At 48.8% G+C, this 14390-nt stretch overlaps 1 protein-coding gene across 4 annotated transcripts in view; it reads left to right on the top strand.

Annotated features, from left to right (window-relative positions):
• PIK3R6 (phosphoinositide-3-kinase regulatory subunit 6) overlaps window positions 1–5284 on the top strand; it is a 29186-nt gene extending 23902 nt beyond the window's left edge. For all 4 annotated transcript variants that reach the window (XM_084298740.1, XM_084298739.1, XM_084298742.1 and 1 more), the window contains 5 exons: window positions 347–417; window positions 644–734; window positions 1205–1275; window positions 2289–2401; window positions 3166–5284. In XM_084298740.1, the coding sequence (XP_084154866.1) occupies window positions 347–417; window positions 644–734; window positions 1205–1275; window positions 2289–2401; window positions 3166–3322 (503 nt within the window). In that variant the 3' untranslated portion in view covers window positions 3323–5284. The remainder of the gene's footprint in view (window positions 1–346; window positions 418–643; window positions 735–1204; window positions 1276–2288; window positions 2402–3165) is intronic.
• The last annotated feature ends 9106 nt before the right edge of the window (window positions 5285–14390 follow it).

Raw genomic sequence — 14390 nt, forward strand, 5'->3', positions numbered from 1 at the left:
TAAAAACATCCCCCTTTCCAGATATTTTCCCTGTTAGAAATTCTGCTTTCTTGAGTTGCCAGTGATGGGACAAGGGCTCTTGAAGGCTGGTCGCATCCAACACCCCAGTCTGATCCAGTGGATGCTGGGCACAGACCCTATACTGAGTCCGTGGATCTCACTCACTGGACCTTTTGAGGGCACAGAGCCCAGCTGCTGTAGGCAAGGACTGGGGCTGGTGTGCCCACCTGCAGCTGCTGTGTGACGGAGGGATGGCTCGTCCCATGGGAGGACCACTCTCCTCTGGCTGCAGACAGGTGGGATGAGAGAAACCTCAGTTCAGAGAAACTTGGTTCCTCCCTTGCAGAGTTAAACCTGACCAAGAAGAAAACAACCCTGGAGGGCCCTGGCATAGATCTCGCAGTAACATACAAGAAGGTAAGTGGGGCTTTGGGCAGCCCAACACACCGCTGCCCACACAGCTGGCACAGATCTCCCCAGAGCAGTGATCAGGCCCTCCTCCTGTCCCCTGGAACTGCACTCTGGGGGAGGACAGAGAGGTCCCGATGAACTTTAAAAGTCTGTTAGCTAACCCTGTATTTGTGACAAACTGTCTCAACGCTCCCCAGGTACAACCGCTGAATTAACAGAGCCTTTCCTGCAGGTTGTGGTGAGTGAGCGGGCAAAGGAGGTGTCGGCATCCCTGCGCTCCACAGGCCTCGTGATGAAGGCCATCCCTGCCGATGAGGCTGAAGGTGGGTTCCTCCGGCTTAGGAGCATGTGAAGGAGGTTTGCTGAGTTTTCTGGTGCTCCACAGAGTAAATCTGACCATAGTACTTAGTGCCAATTGTGCCTGGGCAATGGGGTTAAATCTGTGACGTACAAATACTGGTGTCACCATGGCCTGTGGTCGTGTTTTCTCATGAATGCCGTGCATGGAGCTCCATGTAACCCGGGGTTCTGCTTAACCGTAATGTGGTCTTGGCAGCACCTTCCTCTTGCTGCAGCCTTCCTCTTTCACCTTGCCTGAAGCACAGCCTTTGAGGTTTCACCCTGAGCATGACCCCATGCAAACCCCTGCCCACAGAGCTTGCTGGAGTCCTCCTCTTCTGCCAGCACATCCCATGGCCCTCTCCCAGGCAACCTGATATGGGATGAGGCTTCATCCCCGTTTGAAGCTGAGATTGTGCCACTGTTCAAGGCTAACACACTGCTTCTGTTGCAGATCTGTTGTGTCTGAATGTGAACGTCACTGAAATCATTAAAATCAACAACTTGTCGGGACGATCATTCTCAGTAAGTAGCTGTGGATGCTCCTGGCCCTGGAGGGGTCAGCCTTATGGAAAGTTCTTATTGCAACGGGAAAGGGGGAGCTCTCCATGGGGATAGGAAGGTTCTGGGGCCATCCTGTGCTGAGAAGGTTTTCCATGGAAAAGTCCAGTTTTTCAAGTGAAAGCCCCAAGCACTGTCCCTGCTGCTTGATACCACATCAAATTGTGTGGACACCCTGAAGGACTGAACTGTCACCGGGATTCTGTGACCCAAGGGACAAAGCGGAGAAAAAAGGCTTAGCCCCAGACATCATGACCCTGCTTGGGTAGGGGAGGGGATCTGTAGTTCTGAGATCAACCCCATTAGCTCCACAGCTCCAGCAGCAGAGTCCTCTCCAGACCACTTGTGTCAGCCACTTCGGGGCCCACCAGAACCGAGGCTGTTGGGGAAATGCTGTACCAAAGCATAAAAGGGAAGCAGGAATGTCAATGAATCTAATCAGCACCTCAGAGAAATAGATATGCAAGAGGTAGGACTGAAAAACAGGGCTCCTGTCCTGTGGGGGTGTGTCTCTGCAGTTTGGGTTACAATATTATTGTATTATTGTGCCTTGGACATTTGGAGTTGCCCTGGAGCCTTCAGTTTCTCAGCTGGTGTTTCCAGATAGCCAGAACTCTTTTGCTTGTTTTCACTCGGCTTTTGGAGACACCATGGTGCTGTGGCCCACTCTGCCCACCAAGGTACACCAAGGCCCAGGAGAACTGGCCAGGTGTCCTGTGAGACACCCCAAGCCTTGCAACCTCTGCAGAGTTTGCCAGTTTGCGAAGTCTGCCCTTGCAAGCTTTGGCCAGGTTGTGATGTCAGAAAGTGGAAGAGAGAGACACTTCTATCTTTAATCAGCTACCTGAGGTTAAAACCGAAAGAGAAAGGCATCATTTATCCCTTTCATACCCAGCATGCACACACCACCAGTCACCGCGTGGCACAGGGCCTGGAAGTGAAGCACTCACTGGGCTCTTCCTCCTTTCTCAATCCAGGCTGTGGCAAACAGGTTGAAAACACGCGATATCAAAATCAGAAGCACGGAGCAGAGGCCCTTCACAGTGTGCCTGGACAAGGACAGCAGAAGAACCTACAGGAATGTGATCAGGTGAGGATGCCCCAAGTCCCAGGCTCTGCACACCTCACCCGTTAACTTGCATCCCTCCCAGGAAGAAGGGCTTCCAATTTGGAAGAGCTCTTCCCCATGGAGTCCTAGTCCTAATGGGTATATATCTGATAAAAGACTTATAGGTAAATACATTGCTTTTCCAGGGAAAGCAGGGCAGAGTGGTGCTCTCCTACCTTTGCATTTTGGGGTGGTAACATAAAAAAAAAAAAAAAAAAAAAAAATTCTTCTATTTTAAGTAAGGCGCTGTCATTAAGATGGTAGAAGGAAAGGTAGATCCGAGATCTTAGATCTTCTAAATTGTTTTGTGGAGCTGATGCTCTCTACACTGACTGCAGTCCTCACTGGGGTATCTCAAGCATATGAAGGTGTGGGGAGAGTTCAGTCCTGCTAAAAGGGCAGGGATTGCTGTGGCTATAGTGGTGGCAGTGACATATGATGTGCTGGAAGTGAACAGTCAGGGTTTGTGGTTCGTGTTTCATAAGCCATGTGGGGCATAGGTAAAATGTGAGTTTCTGAGAACTGAAGTGAGCCAGGCTAAGGCCACTGGTTTTGTGGTAAATGCTAATATACAGCAGCTCATCTTCCCAGCCAAAACCAGTCTGAAAGCACAAAAGCAGCTGTGTCTCAGCACAACAGCCCTCCTCTGCAGGCAGCAGAGAGACTTGAGGTTTAGTCTGAGTTCAGACTCTGGCCCTCAAGGGCAGGTTCGCACGAGTGGTAAATGTGTTCTTGTACTCTTGCAGTGTGGAAGTGTCGCCCTGCCTAGAGCCCAGCTACTGCTTGCAAAAGACAAGGACAATGAAATCCAGCGTGCACGAAGCAGAGGATGTGGGCCTTGTGAAATACATGCCCAAGTCTCTGCTGTTGCCCATCAACACGTTTGCAGGCATCATCCAATGAAGCAAATGAGAAAAAGATGATATGAAAGATGTGACATCTGGGTCCTCAAAGAAGAGATGGAAAAAGAAAACACACTAAGAAGCCACCAACAGTGATTTTACGACCATAATGGTGTTTCTAGAGCTGCAAAGGCAGAGGTGGAGAGGGCTCACGGAGGACAGCTGCATGCTGGTGAATGGCAGTGGTGACCACAGCCAAGGACCCCTGTCCAGGGCCAGAGCTTTCCTGAAGAGCTGAGGTTTTCAGCCTTTTGCACAAGTCAGGAAAAACCTTTGAGCTTTTTAATTTCAGGAAAAGGACTGAGGAAAATACAGCTCAGGTGATGGTGTGTGCTGTGTTGTGGATCAAAGAGCAGTTGCTATTAGTAATATTTATTATGGTGGTATCTCCTGCCCTGGCAGACGATCAGGGATTGTTTTGCTGGGTTCTGCACAGCAAACTCAGTTCTGGCACAGGATGATGTATTTGGGCAAACCGGCAATTGCTCCCCTGACTCAACCAGGAAACCTCACTGCAAGCCTGACCACAACTGGGAGTGTGTGTGCATGTGTGTGAGACTTCCAATGCAGGAAGCCAGTGGGAAACCTGCTGTTGGTTCAGAGGACCTATAGAAGATAAAGACAGATGGTGTGAAACAGGGATGTGGGAAATCTAGTGCAATATTTGACGGTGCTGAACTGGACTAGAACTGCTCAGGTTGCCGAGATTTTGCTCTGAGAAGCAACCTTCTGTGATCGATGGAGAAGCAGAACACCTGGAAGACTTCTCTGTTCCTTTCCTCTGCTGCTATCATGGTGTAGAAACCCTCCCCTCATTTGCAGATGGGCTCCACCTAACCTACTTTTATGGATGGTCATGTCAGAGGCCTTGTCTTCATTCTAGCTTATGGATGACTGAAATAATGGAAGAAACGAGGTGTGTATTTATTGACTCTCTGAATGTGGTCTGAGGTATCTGGGGTGTCTCCAGGGAGTCTTCCAGAAATTCGTGTTGGAAGGGATTTGGGATCAGTCCTTCTATGACACTATCATTTTTTACTGTCTCAGCTCCCAGATAACTCCTTACCTGGGTTGCCTTCACTCAGAGGTGCTTGCTTGGATCTCCCGCCCAAAGGAAGTGTCCTTTGGCTTTGTCTGTGTGTGTAGCAGCTCCTCCAGCTCTGCCTGTCACCCATGGGAAGTCCCTGAGGCCAGCTCTGCAGTATGAGGTGGTGCTCTGTTAGCCCTGATGGCTTGTGCCAGCCGGAGAAATGCTGGTGTGGGCTCAGTTCCTGTAGCCAACCAGGAGTCAAACTAGTTTAAGCCTTAGCATCCCCCTGCAGGAGTCACAAACCCACAAGAAGATCTCAGCAACTGCAGCTCTTCAGTACTGTTTTCTGCCTTCACTCACTCACAAATCAAGAATTGTTGGTGCCCACCACTTCCAGGCTTAGTCAGCAAGCATTTTGGCCCTGAAGGAAACTGAATTTGTAGAGGAGGCTCGGGAACAAGTCAAGAAACACGTTCTTGCACCAACCATCTTCCTCCATGAGCTGCTGCATATGCTAGCTTTGGGCTTAAGGGGGTGGCATTGGCTCTTCACACCTCCGCTCCCTTGGGGCTTCATTTTTTTGGGGGGTCACACACCCCTGGCATGCCTGGCTACTACTTACAAAGCCATGAGACCATACTTTGGGTTGGAGCTTGGTCTGCGGTGTCCAGAGTTGACTCTGTACCGTTGTAAATGATGTAGATGGATTATAAGTTATTTGTACAGGTGTCAGAGATGGTCTGTATCAGAAGGTGTGATCCTTTTAATGGTGATTGAAAAAAATTAATATATATATATATATATATATAAAAGCACAGCAGAACTGGACAGAATTGTTGGTGTTTATTTTTTATATTTGCATGCAGCTGGGGTGAGTGAGGAAAAAGTTGGTAAAAACTACCAAAAAAGAATAAAAGGACCTTTGGACCTCTATGACTGATGTCTTCTCCTCCCCACCCTGGCACTTCCTGCTGTGTAGGTAAATGCTTCATTTCCATAGTGCTCTTTTGTGAAGGGACAGACAGAAATGGAAAAAATGCAGAAATTTGGAAGCAGGAGTCTGTATCCCCCATGCTGGCTGCCCCTTGACTCCCAGCTGTGCTGCCGTAGTCTGTCCCCACAGCCCGGCCCCCTCCAGCTCTGTTTCCCCCAGTCTGAAACACTGCCCTTCCCCAAGCATCCTCCAAAGCCCTTGTACTGATCACCGCTGCTTGTTGATAAAGCGGAAAACAATTCATCAGCTTGTGTCAATGAATTAGCTCTGCGGTGAAAAAGCCTTTCACAGGTAGTTTTATTCACCCCTGGAAATCGCAGGCAGCTAATGCAGCTCACAGAGCTCCTTAGCACAGGGGCAGTGTTCTGGTCTCCCCTGTGCCCTGGGAGCTGCCAGCTCTGGGACAGCTTCGTCTTCTGCACAGGGGCTGGGCGAAATGCCTGGAGGAACGTGGCAGTTTCTCAAGGGGATAAGGGGGGACATAACTGCCTGGGGGCTTTTGGGGTTGTGGCAGCTCTGTCTTCATCTCTTTGCACACCCAGCATGACGCTGAGAAGATGCAAAGCTGTCTCTGGTGGGACGATGGGTGACACCAAGATGGCTTGCCTGGAGCCTGTGTGTGTCCTGGCGCGGTGGCCTGCTGTGTCACCCCATCGTCCCAGCTGTGTCACACTGAGGCTGGCTCCCAGCGTGAGTCACTGCCTCCTCCTCCTGCATAAACCCACAGCAGCCTGGGCAGCCAGCAGCACTTGCAGGTGCCAGCTGCCTGAGCTCTGCATCCTGACCAACCTTCTCCTTCCATCACTGCTTTGGACAACCCCAAAACACCCACTGGCTACAAACCATTCAACGCTTTGTGAAAAGGATAAAAAACATCTTTTTTCCAAGAGCATTCTGCACCAAAATGAAAAACTTTGGAGGCAGAATGAACCCAGCAACAAGAAATCCCAATATAGATCACTTTATATACAGAAAGGAACCCCACAGCTGACTGAGGGGGAGGAGGATGCTGTGCAGGCACCATTAACAGTGGATGGATGTGTCTTCATCGCATGGCCTCCCTGCAGCACTGCTGGAAGGTGCCAGGAGTAAATCAGCCCTAACAGCAGTGTTCACAGCCCTATCCATCCATAATTCGTATCCCACAGGGGTGATTTCGGAAGCTCACTGCTCAGGCAGCTCTTTCCCCTTTTGGCCACACTGTGACCCCCCCCACCCCTGCCTCCCTGGGGGTGCCGTCTCCTCCCCTTGCCTGCGTAGGACTAAATCTGTGTCCTAAACTGAACCTGCTGGCTCCAGGAATGTCCTCAAGCTGCCTTACCTGTCCCCTTAAACTCAACAGCACACAGATTTCATCACCTTGGCAAAATTGCTTGTAAATGAAAATTTGCTGGGCTGCACTCATGAAGAGATCTGTGTCAGAACTTGAATGGGGCTGGGGACAAACCCCAGTCCTTAGGGGCCTTTCAGCTGTCATCAAAAGCTGTTGTTAGTTTAGTAGCTGCTTCCCGGGTCACAGGGCTACAGCATCCCGTTGCAGAGAGATCCATTTTAGTGACATCTCCCTGAAGTTTTACAAACCAACTGCAAAACCCGGAGTATTTGTCTAAATACATATTGGATGTGTAACATGCAAGTGGCATCGTGGTCTCTCACCCTGCTGTGTCCTGGATTTGGTAGAAAATTGTGCATAATCTCTTTCTGTGCATGCATTGATTACAGATTATCTGCACATCAAATGCTTTCAGTGTAATTAGCTCCCCTTTCTCTGGCACAAATCCACTAGGCCATGCAGAATAACCTACCAGAGTGACTATAGATAGACTTGTCCTCGAGCCAAGAATAGCTGGAACTCTTCATTAAGTCGCTGCTTTCTCCCAGGAATTCAAACTCAAGTTGGGAACGATTTTAGTGTCAAGAATTTATCCCAGCCTTATTACCATACAATACCTCAGGAACTCTAATTACGCGTTAGTAGTGTTCGTAGCTGCAGTGCTGTGTGAGCAGCACACCCCGGAGCCCTGCGCACAACCGTGAGACGGGTGCTGCAAAAATATCTGCGATGCTTTAAAATGCTGTGGCTCCTTCGGCCAGAAGTGACAGCCTTCGTTTGGGGCCAATTAAGGGGATTGCATGTGCTCTCTCTATCTGATTCCATGAAAAATCAGGCGGTGTGGTTCAATCACCATGGGGAGAAGCCTTGCAGGGAGGGGTGGTGCCAGCTGTGTGGCCCCCATGGGGGCATCCCCAGAGCCCCGACCTCCCTGGTTCCCCTGGCCAGAGGTGTTCAGAGCTGTTCAGCCACCACAGACACAAGCAGTGAGCATTTAAGATACAGCCCAAGGCTTTGTTTCAGTGTAATAATAATAATTACTAATTTATTATTACTATTATTAAACTAAACAGCATATTTTGTCCTGATTCAGGGAAGGATTGTATTTATACAGTTCAAAATACGTTCTGAATTGCCAACCATTATGGAGGTGAGTGAGGCAGAGGGCTCATTTGCTGAAGAAATTGCACCAGTTTGATTAAATTAGCCTCCGCTGTACTTTCTGCCGTTTGTGCGTGAGGACTGTACAACACGGGTGACTCAGTTTCTTCTCTGGTGGTCACAGACTCTGCAAGCCCCAAGGGTAAGGAGGGAGATGGACTTGAACTGGTCTGTGTGAGACAGCTTCACCCCGAGCTGGGCTTGCTGAAGTAAGCAGGTGCCAGGCATTTGATGTCACTGGGAATAAGATGCAGCCCAGAAGAACCAAATTGCCTTTGGGGAAAAGATGGTGTGTTTTCAGCCACATCAGTTGTTACTTTTGCATTACTTTGTAACAACTGGCCAAAAAATTTGGTGTTGAAACTTCTGTTTCTGTAAGTTTTATTCTTAAACAGCAGATTGTAAGGCAAAAAGTGATTATAAAATAATGTTTTATAATGTTTTTACTGTTTGCCTACTTGACAGTGAACATTAGCACGTTTCAGATGCTTGTATAGAAATTCTTTTTCTTTTTTAGCCTCTTGGTGTCAGTCCAAGGTCTAGGCTGGGCTGTGCACTTCTCCTCTGAATTCAATTTGATTTAATTATGCTCAGGTGGAAAACCATCATTAGTGCTGGGGAACGTGTTGTGCACAATGACAGTCTTTGTAGATCGTGCAGTTCAAATTCCACATGGATCAATACTCTGTGAGATGTTTCAATGGGTCCAAATAAAGCAGTTGTAGTAGGTGAGGCATCATTTGCCAACAAATGCCAAAGGTCTCTTTGCTTTTAGTGGCACGATGTGTAGGAGCGGCAGGTGGTTCTGTGTACGGCTGCTGCAGATAGATGGGAACCCAAGCAACTCACTGAACTAAACACTTTATCTTGCATTCTTTTATTTTTGTTCCCAAGTTACAAGGAAGCTACTAAAGTCACAGATTCTGTCTTTCTGGCAGTTATTTTATGCCAGGATATTGCAAATCTTCCCTTCAACTCCCATCCATGTGCATCTCACGTCCGCAATTGATTTACGTAGCGTGGCTGTCTTGGAATATGGAATCAGGTGAAGCTCAGTGGGCACCGATCTCTAAATGTTCGTTTTTCTTGTGGATCTGATTAGAATAGTAAGATCCTCTCCAGCGTTCTCCAAAGGCATCTGTAATTCAACAGCAACCACAGCGTGCTGCTTCATGGACTGTACTGAAACCTGTCCAGATGAGTTTACACCTATTTTTTGTAATAAGTCTTTTCCCTAAATTGTAGCTAGATATCGTCCATTTACAGTAAGTCCGTTTAGGTGTAATTTAACAAGATCAGGAGAGCGATGTTTTTGAGAGCTGTGGAGTTATTCTGCATGTTCTGCATCTTAAAAGTGAGAGCTCCTGAGTGGTCTTTTCTTCCACGATGGAGCTTAATGCCTCTAGGGCATGGTTGTGCTGTCGTGGGTGCCCCTAGTAAAAGTGCTCCTCATTTTGGCCACCTCTGAAGTACAGGCAAGACATTACCAGTCTGATTTGAACTCTTGGGTGAATTATGATTGCAGCACAATACAGGAATTCTGTGCCTGTAAAATATGGGTCCCATTTACACACCTCAAAGTATCAGGCAGCTCCCGACCATTGCTGGGGTGAACACTAGCTAGTGCTAATGTAGGGAAAAAAAAAAGGATTTTCTCATGAAATATCTTGGCACTCTCAGCTTGACATCTGTATTGCTGCATTTATCAAGAGGGAGCCAAAGCAGAGGAATCTCTGCTCTCTCTGCTAACTTAGATTGTACATTTCTCTGTGAACAGATACATTTTTTGTGCATGGTTTCTCCCTGGGGCCACTGGTTTTGCTGTGATATAAATTACTTTTCCGGCCAAAGGCAATTTTTTTTTACTTGAAATTGGGTGTGTTGACACCATAAAACTGTGAACCCAGACATACAGTTGAGTATGAGGCAACTTTAAAATTAAGCTTTGCTTCACCTTTAATATTTAGAATCCCTGCCTGAAGAAACCAAGCTACAGAAAAAGTAGTTATCTCATACTGACCTTATCAGTACAACAGACTGGGAAGTTGTTGGTACCAGGGTTTTGGTTTTGAAACTTTGAAAACATTTCTAGCTCTCATCAGGTTGAAAGGTCAAAACTACGGAGGTAATTACAACGCTCAGAATAGGAGGCTTGTTCTAACATGGGTTTTTATCAGCAGCAAAAGGAATTTTGAGCCAGGAAACACAATCACGTGCTGAAACGATTTTAATAGTCAAAGCATGAACTGAGAAATGTGAACATGAATTTTTGACAAATCCTACAGAAAATAAGCTCATTAAAAAACTCCAGACCAGTTATTCTGACAAGATATGGATGCTGCCCTGAAGCATTAGGCATTCAGGTCTTCGGGACCTACCTGAGGAGGTGCTTTCTCGAGAGGTGACAAATTGAAATTCTAAGCTTCCTTTTATCATCAAGACGTGCCTAATTAAGCTGGCAGTGAAGGGCCTTGCTCACATCACTTGGAAGCGTTTTTGAATACTCTGACTTTGTTGCACATGCCTTAAAGGTACCTGCTGTTTGCTGCTACCTGCTCAGGTTGTTTGAGGGGCTTCAACAGACCTGGTCCAGCCCAGCTTTCTCCAAGCTGCAGTTTCATGCTCTTTGTATTTGCCAGCACCTGGCCAGGGTCTGGGAGGTTGTATTACTGTTTCCTGATAGTGGACAATATTCTATTCCAAAAAATTACAATGAATGTGCACTTTCTGTTATGTAGGCATTTGATTTCCACAGAAGTAACTGTGTGCAGGGAAATATTTTGTGTTTTTAAGAAATATTCTGCTAGTGCCTTGAAAGTATTGCTGTCAGCAATGCTCCCCTTATGTAAACCAATGTGAAAATCAGCTCAGGATCCATTAAAACTTCTTTGCTGTGGATTTGAGGATGTAGAGCCTCTTCTGCATTTTCTCTGCAAAATGGATTTGTATGTAATGACTGCATTCAATACAGCAGACCGAGTAGTGTGCATTAATTGGATCACAACTCTGTGCATGACTCTGGACTGCTAAATGTAATCCCATGTTTTTATGGAGAGTAAAGCAAGCACATAGAGTGCTTTAAATTTAAAGTGCAGACCACAGCAGATCTGGCTACTCATGGCAAAGGTAATCCTGTAGAAAATTTGACTGAAGAATTGGTTAAAATATTTACATATCCATTTTCACTGCATCGTGGAGTAATCAAAACAAGGCGAGTCACTTCAGATCTGAGTTCATAATTGCAGCAACAGTGGATGCTCATCATTTAATGAGCTGAGGAACAATCAGCTGGTGGGCTATTCTTACCTTTGGCATGAAATTACAAAACCACAAAATTCAGTGGCTATATATGTGCAGGAAAAAAATTATCTCTGAGTTCAGCTTTGCCTGTTTGAGTGGAAGCCTAAGTTAAAAATGACAGCCATACATAGATCAGAAAACTCTGGGTATTCCTAGACAATTCATTCGAATCACAAAACTCAGTCTGTTTCAAAAAACACTGTTTCATCTCCTGCCAGGGTTACACAGGTTCATGGCCTCATGGCTTGGTGCTGCTCCTGCCCGAGAGCTGCTCCTGCATTTGCAAACAGTGGCTGGAGCAAGGTGCTGCTGTGCTTCCCCTGCTCTGAGGCACTGCTGCTGCCTTCCTCGCTCAGAGCAGCAGCTCCCACGTCCTTGGCTCATGCATAGACTCTGGATTTTTGTCTCCTTGCTTTGCTGCTGGGTTTATATGCCACAGTTCGCCTCAGTGAATGAGGCACTGCCTCCCTTGCAAGTGTTTTGTTTTAAAGTACTGGAGTGGAACAAAGCTAAACAGCTCTGACTGCATGGAGCAGAACACAGTTCTCTGGTTTTTGCACTTGGGAATTCCAAGATTTGGCTCAGTTTATAACAGTGGCACCAAGGACTAGCTCAGCAGCCTGTTTCACTTGGGGGGAGCAGTTCGACAGGAGGATGCTGCAAGGTGCTGAGAGCAAGTACTGCAACACAGGCTTTTGTTTGCAGGACGTGATATTTTGGACCCATCCCTTATGTTGCCATGCTTCTATTTTGCTCACTGGCAGCTCATTTTACTGCAGCCTGGGCTGCTCCCTGGCCCAGCAACTTTGTGTTTTCCCAGGGTGAAGGAATCCCCTCCCTGAGCCCAGCTACACCTCTTGCCTTGGACCCTGCTCCTGGGGACATCAGTGCCAGCTGCAGGCACGTCCTGGCAGAGCAATGTGTACAAGCAGAGGGCCTGTGCCCCCTCTATGTGCTTTGGGCAAGGTGGTGCTTATCTGGGTGTCATCGCGGAGGACTGCAGGTTGTGGATCCCTCCCAAATGGAGAGGTTGCTTCTGCTGTCAAGAGTCCCAGTGAATGGCATTCAATCCAGCTGACTACTGGCACCACCAAACACAAACACAAAACAGTTTTCTTTCACATTTTTATTGGTGATTTGGATGAGGGGGTGGAGGACACCCTTAGTAAGCTGGCAGATGACACCAAGCGACAGTTGCTTGGGGAGATAGTTGGAAAGGAGCTGGGCAGAAAGGTGCCCTGGGGGTGCCGGTGCACAGCCAAGAAGGCCAGCGTGACCCCAGCTGGCCTCAGGACCAGCACAGCCAGCGGGGCAGGGAAGGGTTTGTGCCCTCATGCACAGCATCGGTGAGCCTGCACCTTGAGCACCATGTTCAGATTTGGGCCCCTCAGTGCCAGAAGGGCACAGAGCTGCTTGAGCCTGGGCAGAGGAGAGTGGCGCAGCCATGAAGGGGCTGGCAGAGAGGAGCTGGGGGGAGCCACTGGTGGAACTGGGGCGGCTCGGTCTGGAGAGGAGGCTGAGGGCAGGCCTCCGCGCCCAATGCAGCTGCCCTACAGGAGGCTGCAGGTGCGTGCCGGTCTCTTTTCTCAGGTGGCAGGTGATGGGAAGAGAGGCCATGGCATCAAGCTGTGCCGGGGTGGGTTACATTGGATATCAGGAAGGATTCCCTGACCTCAGTGCCAGGGAAGCTCATGGAGCAGATCCTCCTGAGAGTCATCATGCAGCACTTGCAGGGCAAGCAGGCGATCAGGCCCAGTCAGCATGGGTTAATGAAAGGCAGGTCCTGCTTGACGAACCTGATCTCCTTCTATGACAAACTGACGCGCTGGGTGGACGAGGGAAAGGCTGTGGATGTGGTCTACCTTGACTTCAGCAAGGCTTTTGACACCGTCTCCCACAGCATTCTCCTCAAGAAACTGGCTGCTCTTGGCTTGGAGTGGCACACGCTTCGTTGGGTTAGGAACTGGCTGGATAGCCGGGCCCAAAGAGTCGTGGTGAATGGAGCCAAGTCCAGTTGGAGGCCAGTCACTAGTGGCGTCCCCCAGGGCTCGGTGCTGGGGCCGGTCCTCTTTAATATCTTCATCGATGATCTGGACGAGGGCATCGAGTGCACCCTCAGTAAGTTCGCAGATGACACCAAGCTATGCGCATGTGTCGATCTGCTTGAGGGTAGGAAAGCTCTGCAGGAGGATCTGGATAGGCTGCACCGATGGGCTGAGGTCAACTGCATGAAGTTCAACAAGGCCAAGTGCCGGGTCCTGCACCTGGGGCGCAATAACCCCAAGCAGAGCTACAGGCTGGGAGAGGAATGGTTGGAGAGCTGCCAGGCAGAGAAGGACCTGGGAGTGATGGTGGATAGTCAGCTGAATATGGGCCAGCAGTGCGCTCAGGTGGCCAAGAAGCCCAACAGCATCCTGGCTTGTATCAGGAACAGTGTGACCAGCAGGGCTAGGGAGGTGATCGTCCCCCTGTACTCAGCTCTGGTGAGGCCGCACCTCGAGTACTGTGTTCAGTTTTGGGCCCCTCGCTACAAGAAGGACATCGAGGTGCTTGAGCGGGTGCAGAGAAGGGCGACGAAGCTGGTGAGGGGCCTGGAGAACAAGTCCTACGAGGAGCGGCTGAGGGAGCTGGGCTTGTTCAGCCTGGAGAAGAGGAGGCTCAGGGGCGACCTTATCGCTCTTTTTAGGTACCTCAAGGGAGGCTGTAGCGAGGTGGGGGTTGGCCTGTTCTCCCACGTGCCTGGTGACAGGACGAGGGGGAATGGGCTTAAGTTGAGCCAGGGGAGTTTTAGGTTAGATGTTAGGAAGAACTTCTTCACTGAAAGGGTTGTTAGACATTGGAACAGGCTGCCCAGGGAAGTGGTGGAGTCACCATCCCTGGAAGTGTTCAAAAGACGTTTAGATGTAGAGCTTAGGGATATGGTTGAGTGGGGACTGTTAGCGTTAGGTCAGAGGTTGGACTCGATGATCTTGAGGTCTCTTCCAACCTAGAAATTCTGTGATTCTGTGATTTCTTCATGGACAGCATGGGCAAGCACTGGAAGGGGCTGCCCAGGGAGGTGGTGAGGTTCCCATCCCTGGAGGTATTTACAAGACGTGGTGTAGTGCTGGGACGTGGTAGGTCAGGCTGATGGTTGACTTGACAACCCTGAAGGCCTTTTCCAACCTAGGTAGTTTCATGACAGTATGACCAGCATGAAGCCTTACAAGCAGAAAGGTTTTAAGTCCATGCCAATTCCCCAACGTCCCAGC

Source organism: Netta rufina (genome assembly GCF_964035555.1).
Source record: "Netta rufina genome assembly, chromosome: 19".
Classification (NCBI taxonomy): Eukaryota; Metazoa; Chordata; class Aves; order Anseriformes; family Anatidae; genus Netta; species Netta rufina.